General features: G+C 27.8%; 1 protein-coding gene across 1 annotated transcript in view; it reads left to right on the plus strand.

Moving 5' to 3' along the window:
• Positions 1 to 15329, plus strand: part of LOC145840602 (basal body-orientation factor 1-like) — a 36117-nt gene extending 20788 nt beyond the window's left edge. The window contains exons 6-12 of the mRNA XM_082947909.1: positions 8125 to 8286; positions 9603 to 9785; positions 10988 to 11113; positions 11489 to 11589; positions 11959 to 12114; positions 14329 to 14496; positions 14785 to 15329. Of these exons, the coding sequence (XP_082804035.1) occupies positions 8125 to 8286; positions 9603 to 9785; positions 10988 to 11113; positions 11489 to 11589; positions 11959 to 12114; positions 14329 to 14496; positions 14785 to 14923 (1035 nt within the window). The 3' untranslated portion in view covers positions 14924 to 15329. The remainder of the gene's footprint in view (positions 1 to 8124; positions 8287 to 9602; positions 9786 to 10987; positions 11114 to 11488; positions 11590 to 11958; positions 12115 to 14328; positions 14497 to 14784) is intronic.
• Positions 15330 to 16016: the final 687 nt, after the last annotated feature.

Genomic DNA, 16016 nt, shown 5'->3' on the forward strand with positions numbered 1-16016 from the left:
ACTAATTATCATTAGTTAACTATCGCACACGTAGCTAAAAAAACTAACTTCAAATAGTAAAAATAATAGTTGTCGATATTCATAAACAAACCAGTACTTGAAAGTTTTAGTAATGAATAACAACTAAACCTTAATTGAATGGCGTACAACGTTAAAAGTGCATCTAACTGTAACTAAGGTAATGTTGATCGCATAGTTATGCCGAGAAATTTAAGTACAAATGAAATAAACTACAAACTATTGAACTTTAGCATAAACTAAAAACCTAATAACTCAACGAGAAGCATCAAGTTTCACTAACTTTCTTCATGTTTACAAAACAGGTCAAAAGTTTAGTGACTTCCAAACTTACTTGGTTTTTTCGATAATTAAATTAGTGGTTTAGGTTTCTTCAAAAGTTTTTTTGATTAATAGTGAACTCTTCACTCAAACTCAATGACTGTAAAGAATTTAGAAACTAGCAATAAGAAACTACTAGGTTCAACTTTTGGCCTTTAAGTTCTTTCGAGTAAATTTGTTTTGATACATTTTTATTGCTCGCATACAAAGCGCCAAAAGTTTATTGATACTGCTTGAAAACAAGACGCGATGGGAGTTCACTTAGTCGTTATTCTCTTGTGCACTCACTTGTAAATTTTTTTCTTTTGCAAATTGATGAATGCATTTCACTTTTTAAATTCATTCACAATGGCAGCATCCAAAGGTAGCAAGAAAGCAGTAAAGAACGTCCCAGCTGACGGTAAGAAGAAGCGCAGGGCTCGTCGCAAGGAAAGCTTCAGCATCTACGTGTACAAAGTACTCAAGCAAGTACACCCCGATACTGGAATTTCGAGCAAGGCCATGAGCATCATTAACTCTTTCGTCAACGACATCTTCGAGCGCATTGCCGCTGAAGCTTCACGTTTGGCTCTCTACAACAAGCGTTCAACCATCAGCAGTCGCGAGATTCAAACTGCTGTTCGTCGGGTTGCCCGGTGAGTTGGCTAAACACGCCGTATCTGAAGGTACCAAAGCAGTCACCAAGTACACCAGCGTGAAATAATCCAGAAGAAAAGAAAAAGACATTAACAATTAACAATCAAACGCACGCTAACGACACGTAATAGGGACCAATTTTTTGTTTTTTTTGAGTAACTCTTTATTCCTTATAGCACTACGTTTTATGAAACTTTTTAGATAATTTTTCTGAAGCTATAAACATTTTAAAAAAGTAAGTATTGTTAGTATTAATCACTTCACTTTAATGTATTAGTGCTTAAACTTTTTAGAGAAATTTTTCTGAAGTTTTACAGACAATTTAAAAAAGTAAATATTGTTAGTATTAATCACCTCACTTTAATGTATTAGTGCTTAAACTTTTAGATAAATTTTTCTGGATATATAGACAATTTAAAAAAGTAAATGTTGTTAGTATTAATCACTTCTTTAATGTATTAGTGCTTTAACTTTTTAGATAAAATTTTCTAATGTCTTATAAACAATTAAAAATAAATAAATGTTGTTAGCACTAATCACTTCACTCTAAAGTATAGTGCCTTTAACAAGTTTGATTTTTTTCAAAAAAACGTGCGTTTTCCTTGTTAATTGTCGTAATGTCCATGTTTTAAGAGATACAATTTCTAAAATTTAACATCTAGATGCTTTTTTCAAAGTAATTCTACTTGTGTACACTATATCAGTATTCAAGTTCTTTACAGATTAAGATTTTCGAAATAATCGATGATATCTGTTATTGTAAATTGTACCACTCATGTGTGTTTTAGAATTTTGTTATTAAATATTAAAAACTTGATTTGAGGGTTTCTTAAAAAGTTTGGAACGTTTTTCAGATAATGTTGTCTAGCTGTTATGTTTTGTTAAATTCTGCAAACTTTACCTTAGTTTAAATCTTAAAATTTATAACACTAACCATCGATGTAAGTTGACGCTACTTTTACGTTAAACGCTACCCCTTTCCAAATCGTTACCATTACAAAGGTTTGTAAACTATTTTCTGTATTTGTGAACTTGTTTGTGGATTTGTAAATTAATGGGTTATAATACCCTTGCATGCTTAGTTTTCTCTTTTCACTTTTTTGCGTTAGTATTATCAAGGCTCAGGGGTAATTGACCACACAAATCCATGGCATTTCAGAAAGGAGGGCCCTGTCCTGTTTTCTTTTAAAAAAATAAAAAAATTAAAATTTAGGGGATAGCAGGTGGCGGTGTAAGCATTGCGCCTGCTTCGCACTGCTTTTGTGAAGAGAAGAGAAACCTTTTTTCTTCGAGAAGCAGACTGCATAAAAATAGACGTCGCAAGAAGGGCGTAGGCATTCGGCATAGGGTTTTTGATTATACACTTTGTGAAGAGACATTCTTATTTCGCAGTCAGCGAGGGCTTTTAGTTTTGACTCACTTAACGAATACATTCGACATAAGGCCGTATTAGGCGTTTGTTATCACTTAGAGAGGGCTTTGTTTGATTACACTTTAAGCGAAGAGGCTTATTTTTCACATAGCCAGTCCGCTAAAACGTTAGATCGAGAGATTGAGTTTCAACCCGAAACGATTACCGGCGTTAGAAACCAGCTCGAGACGTCTTGTAGTAGTCAGCCCAGTGATTTGTTGTGGTAATTTAGTTCCTGAGCTTTTGTCCTGCACGAGTGTGAGTGTCTTTTTTTGTATCGTAATATTAGTTTTCTGGTGTAAAATAAACTTTGTGTTAACAATTCTCTATCTAACAGTTTAATTTAACTAACTAAGTTTACAATTATCTAAGTTAGATTATAGTAAGTTAACGGTAGATTACGAAAGTAGCATTTGTTAAGTATTTTTTTGATTTTTAATTGACTACGGTAAGTGGTCATTATTACACTAAGTCGAGCCTCGACTAGCTATACCTCGTTTCCAGTTCGCATTACTGAGCTCATTCTCGGTTAAGTGCGGTGAAAAATCAACAGATCGCATTACTGAGTTCCAACTTGGTTAATTGCATAAGAATTCGCACCAATTCGCATTACTGAGCGTTGACTTGGTTAATTGCGGAGAATTCTTATCTGTTTGCATTTCTGAGTTCTATCTCGGCTAATTGCAATTGATTTCTTCACGGAAACTCCGCGGTTAGCTTTTTCCTGGAAGAATGAGTTCCAAAAATAAGAACCCCAAGGCCATGTCAACAACCCACATCTCTGACATGGTCAAGAAGCACACAAAGCGTGCACACTCGGCCGATAAAGCGTCAAGCTTCAAGAGGCGAGACCAACAAAGTAACTCCGAGCTGTTAGCAGATTCTCACGTTTCAACATCAATATCTAATACTGCTCAAACTGCAACTACAAATCAAGAAGCATTCAAAGCAGAACCCAACAATATACAGAATAACCCAACAAACATTAATGAAAACAGAGAATCAACAGCGGAGAGTTATATACTTTTAAAAAAATAAGTTAAAAAAAAATAAAAAAAGAATTACGCTCAGTTTCAATCCATTTAAACTTCCTTCTAATTTAATTTCCCAAAGTCAATCATAATTAAATAAAAATATTTACTAAGAATAACTCATAGTAAATTAAAATATCAAAACTATAGAAGTTTATAAATTAGAAGAATCTTTAATAACATTTATTAAGCTAAAGAAAATTACAAAAATCAAATACCAAATAATGTAAATTTATGGAAAATGTTAATTAAATGTTACAAAAAGAAAATTAAAATATTAATCTAAAATTTTTGAGCTTTTTTTTTTGATGTAAAAAGTTTTGTGTTTTGTGCTTTACTTAAATTTCAAAATAGTATTACATACAATATTTTATTATACAAAAAATTTCAACTAACAGTGTTTATAAAAAATAAAATATAGATAAAGAATAATATAAAATTGCTACGTGATAATAAAATAAAAATCCTTTGTTAAATTTAGAAAAACTATCACCTATTAATTATATTTTAAACAATATTGTTTTCGACGTGGAAAAGACGTTAAAAGATATTTTTGGTGTGCGACTCGATAACTTTAAGGTATGTTCGTGCAAGAGGACTTAAGACCAAATATTTTGAGCGCTTTTATTTGTCGTTTAGTAAACAATTTATTGACGTTTCTTTTATTAGTAATTTTTAAAAACAAAACATAAGTTTTAATATAAAAATACGAAAAATAATTTACTAAAAATATAAATGAGGAATATGTAAGAAATCAATAACTGTTTTAAAACAATTTTATTGTTTTCTATCTAATTTTTGTTACAAATATTTTTTAGTTATTTTTTTTTAATTTATACAATAATTTTAGCTGCTATTATCTTTTTTTCAAAGTGTTTAAGTTAATTGAATTTTATTTTATTAAATGTTTTTTTTATAAACCATCTATTTTTGAAAAAACTAAAAATAGTTTCGTCTAAAGTAACTAAAGTTATAAGTTATTTTTAATTAGATATCAACTTAATTTGCTAGTTTTTAACTAATAGTACAAATTAAAGAGCTAAACATTTTTCTATGAATTCTAAAGTCCTTTACATAAAACAAATATCGACTCTACAATTCATTGAGTTTGCTCAAATAGCTTGTAAATTGCAACTAAAAAAGTTAGTAGTTAGACTTGAGCTAGGGAAATTATATACTTTAGAACTGTAGTAGTAAACAAATAAGTTGAGTTTTTTAGAAATGACACTATATTTATAACAAATATTACGAAAAAAAAACATTTTTAATTTATTATTAAAATGTTCTATTTTTACATAGGTTCATTAAAAAAAGTATGTATTTCAGACAAGAGAGTTTAAATTCAAGTATAAGTTATTTTTATGAATTTTTGTACCAGACTGTATCAACTTAAACAATCGTATTATTAATTTTATTAATAGGTTAAGGCCAGTTTTGAAAGTGATTAATTGAGTGGTTTTATAAAATTTAATCTCCTTTGGTTAACGTTTAAATTTTAAATTTAAAATTGTCTAATCTAAAACTTTTAATTTACATGCGATAAATTTTCTTGAATTAATTTCCGACAATTTAGTTGAAAGCTATAACTGCATGTTTTTAATTAATTAGTTGTAAACGTTTTATGTTTTTTTATAAATATAAAGTTGCATAGAAATTGTAATTAAGTAAGATAAATTATTATTTACTGTTCAATATTATATTGTTAATTGATATTTTTTAATTGATAGAAATGGAAATGTTATTATTTACCACTATTTTTTTTAAATATAATCTTCATATAAAAAAAAGTCCATTTGTTAAAACTTAAGAAATTTTAAGTAATTAACTAAAAATGAAACAATATTAAAATTAAACAAAATTTTATATTGGTTATAACGAATTTAAACGGTAAAGACAACTATTGTTATAACAAATTGTTTAGTAGACAAATTAACTTTAAAAGCGTGAAAATTTTGTCTAACAAATAAAACCGAAAATTAATTAATATTTAATTTAAAGTTAATATTGAAAAATCTTTAAATGGCAATACAGTAAAGGTAACTATCTAAAGTAAATTAGTGACCTTTTCTTAACAAAGAGAACTTTTATAGATAAATATCTTGTTAAGACCTTTCACATAAAAAAATTATATTAAAAAAAACACAAACTAAATGAATTTTAAACGTTTGCCTTTTACTTTTTTGTAATTAAAAGTAACGAAGATGCAGTTGGATTTAATCAGAGTCGGCAGACAATTGTTTATCTCGGGCCAAATTTCATGTTTCAATTTTTTCCGCGAGCCGTTGTTTTATTCAATTTTTGTTTTTAATCTGTTTTAGTCACGTTTATCTACTTAAAGGGATCAGGCCTGGCATATTTAAAATGTATATTTTTTTCTTAAGTCGAAAATTATTTTTTTTAAAAACTTGTGTCATATTATTATTTCTATCATTATTTACAAGGTGTAGATCATTAAAAACAGGTGTAGATCATTATGTACACTTTTTATAATCAATTTCTATTATTTTATTTGTATTTTCTTTTTAGTAGTTAAAAAAAATCTTTTTTTATTTAATGCACAGCATATCACGTATTTAAAATTTTAGTGATTTTGTTAAACTAGTTAAAATATAAACAAATATTAATACTTTCATTCCAAACAGTGTAAGTTTTTCTTTTAAAACCTTTAAATACCTTAATAATCTATCTAAAGTTTTTCGGGTTGCAACTTTTTGAAACAAAAAAGTACAACAGTTACTTCAACCCAGTCACCGTGTTTTTAAAAGTTAAAAACATGTAAAATTGCCAATTAAAAAAACTTTGCAATATTATATAAGTAATTTATCCAAGTACGTAAGCTTTTGTTGTTTAAAAGGAAAAGTAAAGTCTAAACTTTAAAGAAAAACTTCTAGATTTACTATCTGTCTTTTTTCACATCTAAGGCTTAAGCATAATAAATGATTTTTAAATGATATTCAGAAACTTAAAAACAAACTATTATAATTTCTTTTTCTTTTTTGAAAATTTCAATTTAAACTTTGTTTTGTTTAGTTGACCAAATTTACATGCTCGAGGGCCACATATTTACACTTCGAGGGCCGCAGTTTGCTGACCCCTAAATTAAATGGATTAATTTGTAGTATAAATGGTAGCTTTCACTTGTAATACTCAGTTTTTATAAAAATTATATCTAGTGACGTATTTGTTTAAAAATTACTTAAAAGTTCTAAATTATTAAATTTTATACCTAGAAACAGTAAATTATAATTGATTGTCGTGTAATTGTGATTGAGATAATACAAGATTATTTTTTCTGGCACATCCTTTAGTTTTCTAAAAGTTTTAACATAGTAATATTTGTATAGTAAAACTTTAATTTATTTATCCTGACGTTGTTAAACTTTTATTAGCTCTTATAGTTATACTTATATCAAAAACAACAGTACCTTTAAAAGCTTCTTGCCGGCTGTAGCTATTCAAAATTATATTCAGTAATCAAAAAAACAAAAATATTTTTGTCAAAAATTCATTATAATAAGCAAAAATACCAAATAACAACTCAAAAAACCTCACAAAATAAGTTCAATCTGTAGTACAGTTTTTATATTCTTAAGTCAATTTATAAGGGACAAAAATACAAGATTTCATAAATGTTTTTTAAATAAAACTTGTTTAAGATTGGTACTTTAGAGTGGTGAGATTTGTTTAAATGATACTTGATTTAAAAAGAAATAAATAAACAAGGTGCTTGTTTCGATTCGGTTGGATTTTGACTTTGGTTGATTTTGTTTCGGTAGGATTTTGACTCGGGTTTATTTTAACTCGGATGAATTTTGATCGGGTTGATTTTGACTCGGGTGGATTTTGATCGGGTGGATTTTGACTCGGGTTGATTTTGATCGGGTGGATTTTAAACCGGGTGGATTTTGATCGGGTGGATTTTGAAACGGGTGGATTTAGAGTTGGGTTGATTTTGATCGGGTGGATTTTGAACCGGGTGGATTTTGATCGGGTGGATTTTGATCGGGTGGATTTTGAAACGGATGGATTTAGAGTCGGGTTGATTTTGATCGGGTGGATTTTGAACCGGGTGGATTTTAATCGGGTGGATTTTAACTCGGGTGGATTTTGATCGGGTGAATTTTGATCGGATGGATTTTGAACCGGGTTGATTTTGATCGGGTGGATTTTGACTCGGGTTGATTTTGATCGGGTAGATTTTGACTCGGGTGGATTTTGATCGGGTGGATTTTGACCCGGGTGGATTTTGATCGGGTGGATTTTGAACCGGGTGGATTTTGATCGGGTGGGTTTTGAATGCGGGTGGATTTTGATCGGGTGGATTTTGAACGCGGGTGGATTTTGATAGTATACCAGTAATAACCACATAGTCAGCTAAAAAAAGTTTGGTTGTTGTCTTATTATTTTAAACTGACAGTGTTTAATAACTGAAACTCTTTGTTATGTAGTTTTTAGAAGTTTATAAAAGACTGTTTTATTTCAAATATAATTACCAAATACTCAGCTACCTCATTCCAGAAATATTTAACTTATTTATTTTAGCGTTTCACAAACTTTTTACTCTAATTTGGTATACAGCATGTATTTTTTTTTTCTTTTAAAACAGCAATAACAGCTCTAAAAAATCAGTGGTGGCCATTAATTTTTTAAATTTTTTCAACCGAAAACCAAAATTATGAATTACATTTCAGTTTATAATTTCAACAGTTTTTCGAAGAGAAGATACGACTTGAGGAAGAAGCCAACAACAAGTTGAAGGAACTGGCCGACCGGGCGCACACGGAGGCGGTGAACAAGCTGCAGGAGACGAGCAAAAACGTTTACAAAGACAACATAACCATGAGCAAGGCGCTGCAAATTCACATAAAAGTTAGTTGATGCTTTACATCGTGTATAGGGTAGTTTTTTTTGTAAATATTTTTTTTCAAACTTTATCTAATTGTATGATGATAAGCGTGAAGTTTAAGTACAGGCATGTTCATGTGTTAAAAAACTTTTTTTTTAATTTTTGAACTTCTGCTGTAGTCTACAAAATTTATCGAGCTTTTAAAACCCGATGTAACAAAAAAGTAAAAGTAAATTGAAATCCACCAAATACCTTATTAAACGGAAGTTGTATAAATATTCGGAGGTTGGCACTAGTAAATAAATAAAACTACTATTAAAATCAAATGGTTAAATAAGATATTAGTATTAAACTATGGGTATTTAAACTTTTTAGTTGTTAAAGAAAACCTAGATCATCATCAAGGGTAGAACTGTCCACCCTGATTTAAAATATAGCTTGAACGTAACGCATTGATCCTCCACAATGTGCAGAAGCTTATTTGTTTGCTTTTTTATCGGCGGACACCTTCTTGATAAAAGAACCCGTAGCTGCTACTTACAGACAGATAATTTAGGGTTAGGTGCAAATTTTAATGTTTTTAAGAACGATTTTGCTCTCCAATGCGGAGCGAGGTGCACTTTCTCGTAATTTTCGGTTAACAATAAAAATCTCAAGCCATTGACAGTTGATTATGTTTTTCGTTCTTGATAGGATCAGCTCATCGACCTACATTAATCGGTAAGTCCCCTATTCTGTGCTCTTTTTGTTTTCTGTAGAGCAACTCGCTGATCAAATGTTGTCACCGCTGAAGAAGTGATGAGTCACTATGTTAAAAAAATCTGTATTTGATTACCTGTTGCGGTCGTTTGCCATTGTTCTGTTTGAGCTTTTTTCATTTCAGCGTATTCTCACAATTTATTTGGCATGTAGCTTATACGACGGTGACCTGTTAAAAGTTGGAGAAACCTGGCATGAAAACTGAATTGCGTAGTTTATTCTTTATAAATATTAGTATGGTTTCGAGTCAAACGTAGGAGCAAGTAAAAATATTTGGTTGTTTTTTTTAATTATCTACTTAAAAACTAATCTAAATATGTTTTAGAACTTTTACAAAATTACTTTATGCGATGGTGGCGCAATTGTGTCTGTGTCATCTTAAGTAAGCTTTATTTTTAAATTTTATTGTAAGTTAACCAACTAATCAAGTTTTCTTTTCAGACTTTTTTGAACCTATAAATGTTATTTTTTGCTCGTTAAATTTCAAAAGCTAGTTAGAATGACTGTACCTGTTTAAAAGTTCAAAATTTCTTTTACATTTTATTTTAATTCAGTGTTTATTTTCATTGGTTAACCACAGGAATCGGACAAACTAAAAAAGGAATTTCAAATCCTGGAAAAGTCAAACACCAAGTTGAAGCACGAGAACGAAATACATTCTGCCACTCAGCAAAAACAAATACTCGAGACGAAAGCGTCCAAGAAAGAAACTAGGAATCTGAGGCTGAAGCTGAACGAACTGGAAACAGTTATCACAAACATGGTGCGTGCTTTTATTTAATACTGTTGGTTGGTATTATTTTGTATAAAGTTAAAATGGTAACATGTAAATCTAAATCGCATTAATCGTTTTATTAGTTTGTTATTTTGCGCGACGAGGCATCAAAAAAGTATTTTGAATAAAATATATTATTCACAAATTTTTACTACTTATTTTCTTTTTAGCTGCAAATTTTTTTAAAAGTATTTATAGCTCATAACTTTTAATATGCCAATCAGTTTCTTATAATAGTTAATGAATTTATAATCGATTTCTGAGGTAAATGCGTAAACGATAATTAAAAAGATTTATTTTTAAATAGCTTTGTTAATAATTTTTTTTTGATGTGTTAATATAATTTTTTAATGATAAATTACAATCGGAAAGTTTAAGTACTACTCATAACATAGTTATTTTTCAGTATTTTTCTATTTAAATTTTATCATGTTTTTTACTAGTATTATAGAATTTGACTTTGAAATTATTCAAAATCTAAATAAGTTTTGAAAAAAGACTATATAATAGATTAGCCATTTAACTTTGAATCCTGGAAAAAACTTGAATTTTAAGGCTTAGGCAAAAATCCTGAAAATTTGGGGTTTTGAGCGGATTTTACATGTAAAATGATGAAAATTAGTATGGATACAAACCATATGTGATATACAGTAAATTTTTGTGTGTTTTTTTCAATTTTATTTATCATAAAACACACTTAAAGTAGTTTTAGATTAGTTTTCAAATGTTTTATACTATTGAAGACAGTCTTTTACCTCAAATTTTATTTCATACTAAAAATGATCAAGAAAACTCATAACTTCAAAAATCTGAAAGAAACTTTTAAAAACCAGTGGCATCCTGATAAAAGTTATTTATTTTATAAGATTTTAAAGTAAATTACTTAAAATTTTTTTATTTTTGTAGTGTTTAGCAGTTTTAGATACTTTGCAGTAAAAGAAGAGTTTTTTTTTATAAATAATTTACTGTAATTGTAATTAGTTTTTACTTAATAAAATTTATATAAAAGTAATAAGCCTTAGTAATTAATGTAAACAAACTTATTTGATAACAGCTTTTGATAGGTAAACCTTAAAGGGTTTTAATTTAAAACATTTAGTTTTTTTACACTTTTTATTTTATTAAATAAGTTTCATTAGTTACATACTTCATTATCTGTAAAGTTTACATTATTTAAAACTGTTTATTAGGTTGAAGAATATTCACAAGAGAAAACTAAAATGGAAGATCGTTTGGTGTTGGAAACATCTGCTAGTAAGGAAGAGTTGAAAAGACTTGAAAAAATAATTCAAGTAAAAGATCAAGAAAATAATAGAGTTAGTTTTTAAATTAGATGCATAAGTTTTTTTTTATTGTTTAGTATTAGTCTTATAACGCTATAAAAATGGTTCTACTTGTATTCTTTGTATGCCTATAAAGTAGTTTTGGCAATGCAGAAAGTAATAAAGGATCTATGTTTTGTTAAAGTTTCTAAAATCTTGAAAAATTTATAAAATAAATTTAGTTAAGTAGCCCTTCCAATTAATATTAAATACGAATTTTAGACCACAAGTCTATAAAAAGTTAAATCTAAAAACCATCCAGTAAATCATATAATTTATATTATTCGGGTTTTTTATATCACCAATTTGCATTTTGAATTCAAATTAACACTGATGCTTCATTAACGGTTATTTAATTGTTTCTTTCAGATAAAAATAGTAGCAAGAAACATAGTAGAACAAAGAAGTGATCTTGAGACATTTTTCCACCAAGCATTAGCCCAAGTTAGAAACGAAATAAAAGCAAGCAGGTTGAATAAGAAAGCAGTTTTTGAAAAAATTTTTTTGTTTATTTTGATATGTTCTTTTGTTGATTTAAAAAATATATTTAAGAAGTTAAACAACATGTAATACTTTTGTTTGTTTATATAGTTTTTTAATTTAATTAGAATGTTTTTATTGTAATCAAAAATGTTTTTATGTTTACGTTTTTTGTATCTAAGTAAAAAACTAAACTAAATACTTCAACGTTTCTTCTACAACTTTTTAAATCATCCAATAACCGTATTCATACAAAATAGCATTAATTATAATTTTAACTGTGATGTGTTTATTATTTTACCTTTTTTTAGTTGTAACAATTTAAACTTCCGCATTATTATACTTCAACTTTATTGCAGACAGCAGTACATTGCAGCAGCCAAAGAGTCGCACAACAAGCAGATGATGTTGGCGTTCGCGGGAAAGGGAAATTACCCTAGCGTGAGAAACTTCAACCAGGGCCTGGTCAACTCGACCAACAACGTGAACAATGATTTTAAGTTAGCAGAAGCGACGTAAGTTTTGATAAAATATTTTTGTGGAATTTTCAGTCTTGCAAGTTTTTTTTTCAATCTTTGTTTTTATTACTTTTTCAAAACTTTAATGATGATCTGTTACTTAAATATGTATTGAGTAACATTCATCTTTATTTTTGTTATTTGCAGTGATTCTGCTACTCAGTGTAGTATAAATTCTAAAGCTAAGGTTAACTAAACAAAATTAATAATAAGATGAAATTAAATCTTATTTATATCTTTTGACCACTTATTTTTTACTGCTTAACTTATTTTCTTAACGAAGTATGAAAAATGTTGTGTTAAAATTTATTCTCTATAGTTAATATTTATGAAATCTCTATAGTTTTCAATATAGTTTTGGAATTATATTAAGTTAGGTTTTAAAAAGTTTAGAGTATTATTGTATAAAATTACAATATGAGATGACAATTTTTTTTACTGCTAATCACATGTTTAAGAAATACACAGTGGGCTAGAAACTCAACATAAAAAAAATATTTTTTTAATGTTTTTTTAGATTATTAGAAAAAAAGCAAAGGTCTCAGTGCATTAAAAGCTTTAAAGTAAATTGAAATGTTTTTTTTTATGTTGAGTTTCTAGCCCACTGTGTATTTCTTAAACATGTGATTAGCAGTGAAAAAAAAAGTTATCATCTCATATTGTAATTTTATACAATAATACTGTTATGCCGATTTATATATACAAGTTGTGCCAGCTGGCACAAGACGATTTGAAGGGTTTTTGCATTGGTCAGTTTTTTATCTTTAAGTTTTTTTTTAATCAATGGTCAAAGAAAAAAAACAATAAAAAATACCTATACTTGAAGTTTTTGGTTTCGATTTCCATTACTAAAAAAATGTGATTTTAAGTTATGTTGAATAAGTTTAATTATTAGTTTCATCAGATATTTCTGACCTTCTTATACTAAAAAAAACTTTCATTTTTTGTCGTAAAAAAAAAAGATACTTTGAAGAAGAGCTGGGGACATTTATGTATAAATTTATTAAAACCTTTTAATTAGTTGTTTTATTTATATAAAGTTATAAAAGTATTTCCAGCTAATCCTCAATTTTTTTAAAAATAATTTAGACAGTTTTACCCAACGTATTCTTGGAGAGTATCCAACAAAGTTTTCTTTCATTGATTAACTTAAGTACAAAAAAAAACTATTTTCATTGTCAAAACTTTATATTTAGCATCTGTTAAACATTTACAAGTTGTTACAACACAAAAATTGTTCAAGTATAAATTTATGTGTTTTATTTTAAAGTCTAAAATAAACCTGTTTTTGTTTAAAACAGCTCATATATCAAAATAAAAATTAAGAAGGTACAACTTAAAGTCTGATAACTTCAGACTTTAAGTTAGGAGTTTTTTTGCTAAATTTTAAAAGTTCAAAGTGGTATAATCTTGGTCTACATTAAGAAAAAAAATCTAAAAAGATTAACAATCATTAATTTTGTACAAAAATACTTACTATTTTTAGTTCAACGCGATTCTGTACCACTGTGCAATATTGGTTATCTAAGTTTGCTTTTTTCTTTCTTGTACAAAAAAATGTACTATTTAGTTTGCAAAAGTAATTTGTTTGTAATGCTAGTCAAGCTATTGACATTGAAAATAACTTCAAACAGCTAACATTGAATATAATTGATAAGTTTTACTCATATGCTTATGTTAAGTTTGTCTAGAAAATGATAACTATAATAAATTTCTTCATTTTTTAAATTAAAACTTTATTTAAGATTCCATTAATTTTTTATATACTACTGTGTACAGGGTGGCCACTAAACCTAGAATCCAGGAAAAACCTGGAAATTTGTGGAATTTTAAGCAATCTTAAATAACTTTTTCATCTTAAGTAGTAAAATTTTGATTTAACACAAAAAATCTATCATGTAAATAAAAAAATTTGTCATCATTAAATTTTTTTATTAAAAAACACTTTTCAAGTAGCTTTACAGTACTTTCTCAATGTTATCAAACTATTTAACACAGTTTTTTACCTTATACTTAACTCTAAACTAAAAGTGGATCCAAAAACGTGTACTTTCAAAAACCTTTAAGAAATTCCGGAAACCTGGAATAAATTTCTCAAAACCCAGTGGCCACCCTGTTTGTTACAATTCTTAGTAAAAAAATTCCCTAAGACTACTTTAGTACAACAAATAACAAACTATTTTTCTATTGAAACGCATCTACTTTATTCAGATCAAATTTACAAGGCCAAAAAGGTCTTGATGATTTGACTTGGGAACAAAAAGAAAAAGTTTTGAAGCTTCTTTTCGCCAAGATTAACCAGAAAGTCAAGCAACCAAACAGCGCTAAGTATGACTTTCATGCGACGAAAAAATTCAAACAAAAAATCAACGAGAATAAGTTAAAAATTTTGTATTTAAAAGTTAAACATTTTAATAAAAAAACAGTAATGTATCAGTACTGCTATAGTGTACTTGCTTGTGGAAAACGAGTTAAAATTTTAAATGTTAAAACTATAAATTTAAAAGTTTAACATTAAGCCATTTCTACCGTTTTTGTGTTGAAATATTTTGCTTAAGTTTTTATGGAATTTAGTTGTTGTACTTTTTACACCAAAACGTTAAAAATTTTACTTTTGTTTTAAATCATTTAACAAAAATTTTTTTTTAACAATTTGTACTTTTTCAGCGGCAAAATTGTGGCCAAGATAATGGGAAGCGAAGATAAGAAGGAGGAAATAATCCCTTCAACCACCTTCATCACAGAGGGTAACTCCCTACATCAAGACAACAATTTGCCCGTTTTACCCGCGATAAACACAAACTAAAAGATTCTGTGAATTATTTATGAAAAAAAACACTGTGATTGAGTGTGCGCTTCAATTTTACTCATCTTAAGTTAAACGACTTCTAAAAATTAACTGTGTTTGTTTGATTAAACGTAAAAAAACTCAAGTCATATTTAATGTCTGTCAGCAAAGTTTGTGAGTTTATCGTAGCTTAGTTTGTTTCAAACATTTTTGAACAAAAAGTATCTGTCACTTTTTTAAGACATTTTGATTTTAAATCTAAAAAAAGTTACACTAAATTTTGTTAGAAATATAAACACTCACGGCAGTTATTAAGCCAAAATAATTTTTTTTGATCAGTGTTGAATAAAGTTTCTTAAATAATTTCACAAGTTGTTCAAACTTTTATTCAAGTACTAAAGACTTATTTGGTAATATTTTTATAAATCTTACTAAGGTAAACTGATTAACTATTTTTTTCTTCTTAATGACTTTTACTTTAAGCTAAGTGAGTTGTATTTATTAATTAGTAAATTTAGCACAAAAAATACCTACTTGTTTAATAGCAACATCTAAAATTGGCTATTAACGATTGCTGGGGATCAAAATAAAAAGCTCTGCTCAATAAACGTCAGTATTTTAAATGATACACTATATCTTAATTAGAATAAAAGAATTAAATTCAGTCTAATCGAGAGCATGAGTTTTAGCAAAATAAACATTTTGAGAATCAAGCTCAGGGGTCGGCAAAAGCCTTCCCGAGAACAAGTAGTTATTTTGAAGCGAATTCAGACTAAAATAATTGAGTAATTTAACGGAACATTCTATAACTTTTGTTTGATAATACATTGTTTATGTTTTGATTTATCTTGTTTTTTGGTTGCATACAATATAAGTATTTAGTTAGCAAACTAAAAACCTAGTTATCTGCAAATAAATTGACAAAAGATTTGTAAGTTAATTTTTGTTTGTTTTATAAGATTAAAAACTTTTATTTATTAAACTAATTGATTCTAAATAAAACTAAAGTTTAGCTATTTGGTAAAAGTTGTTGAAGTTAGTTAAGTTTAATAAAAAATATAAGACTAATAGCAAACTTAACAATGACTTTTTGTATTTACGAGTTGGGTTT

This window comes from Thalia democratica, chromosome 7 (assembly GCF_965202585.1).
Source record: "Thalia democratica chromosome 7, ktThaDemo2.hap1.1, whole genome shotgun sequence".
NCBI lineage: Eukaryota > Metazoa > Chordata > Thaliacea > Salpida > Salpidae > Thalia > Thalia democratica.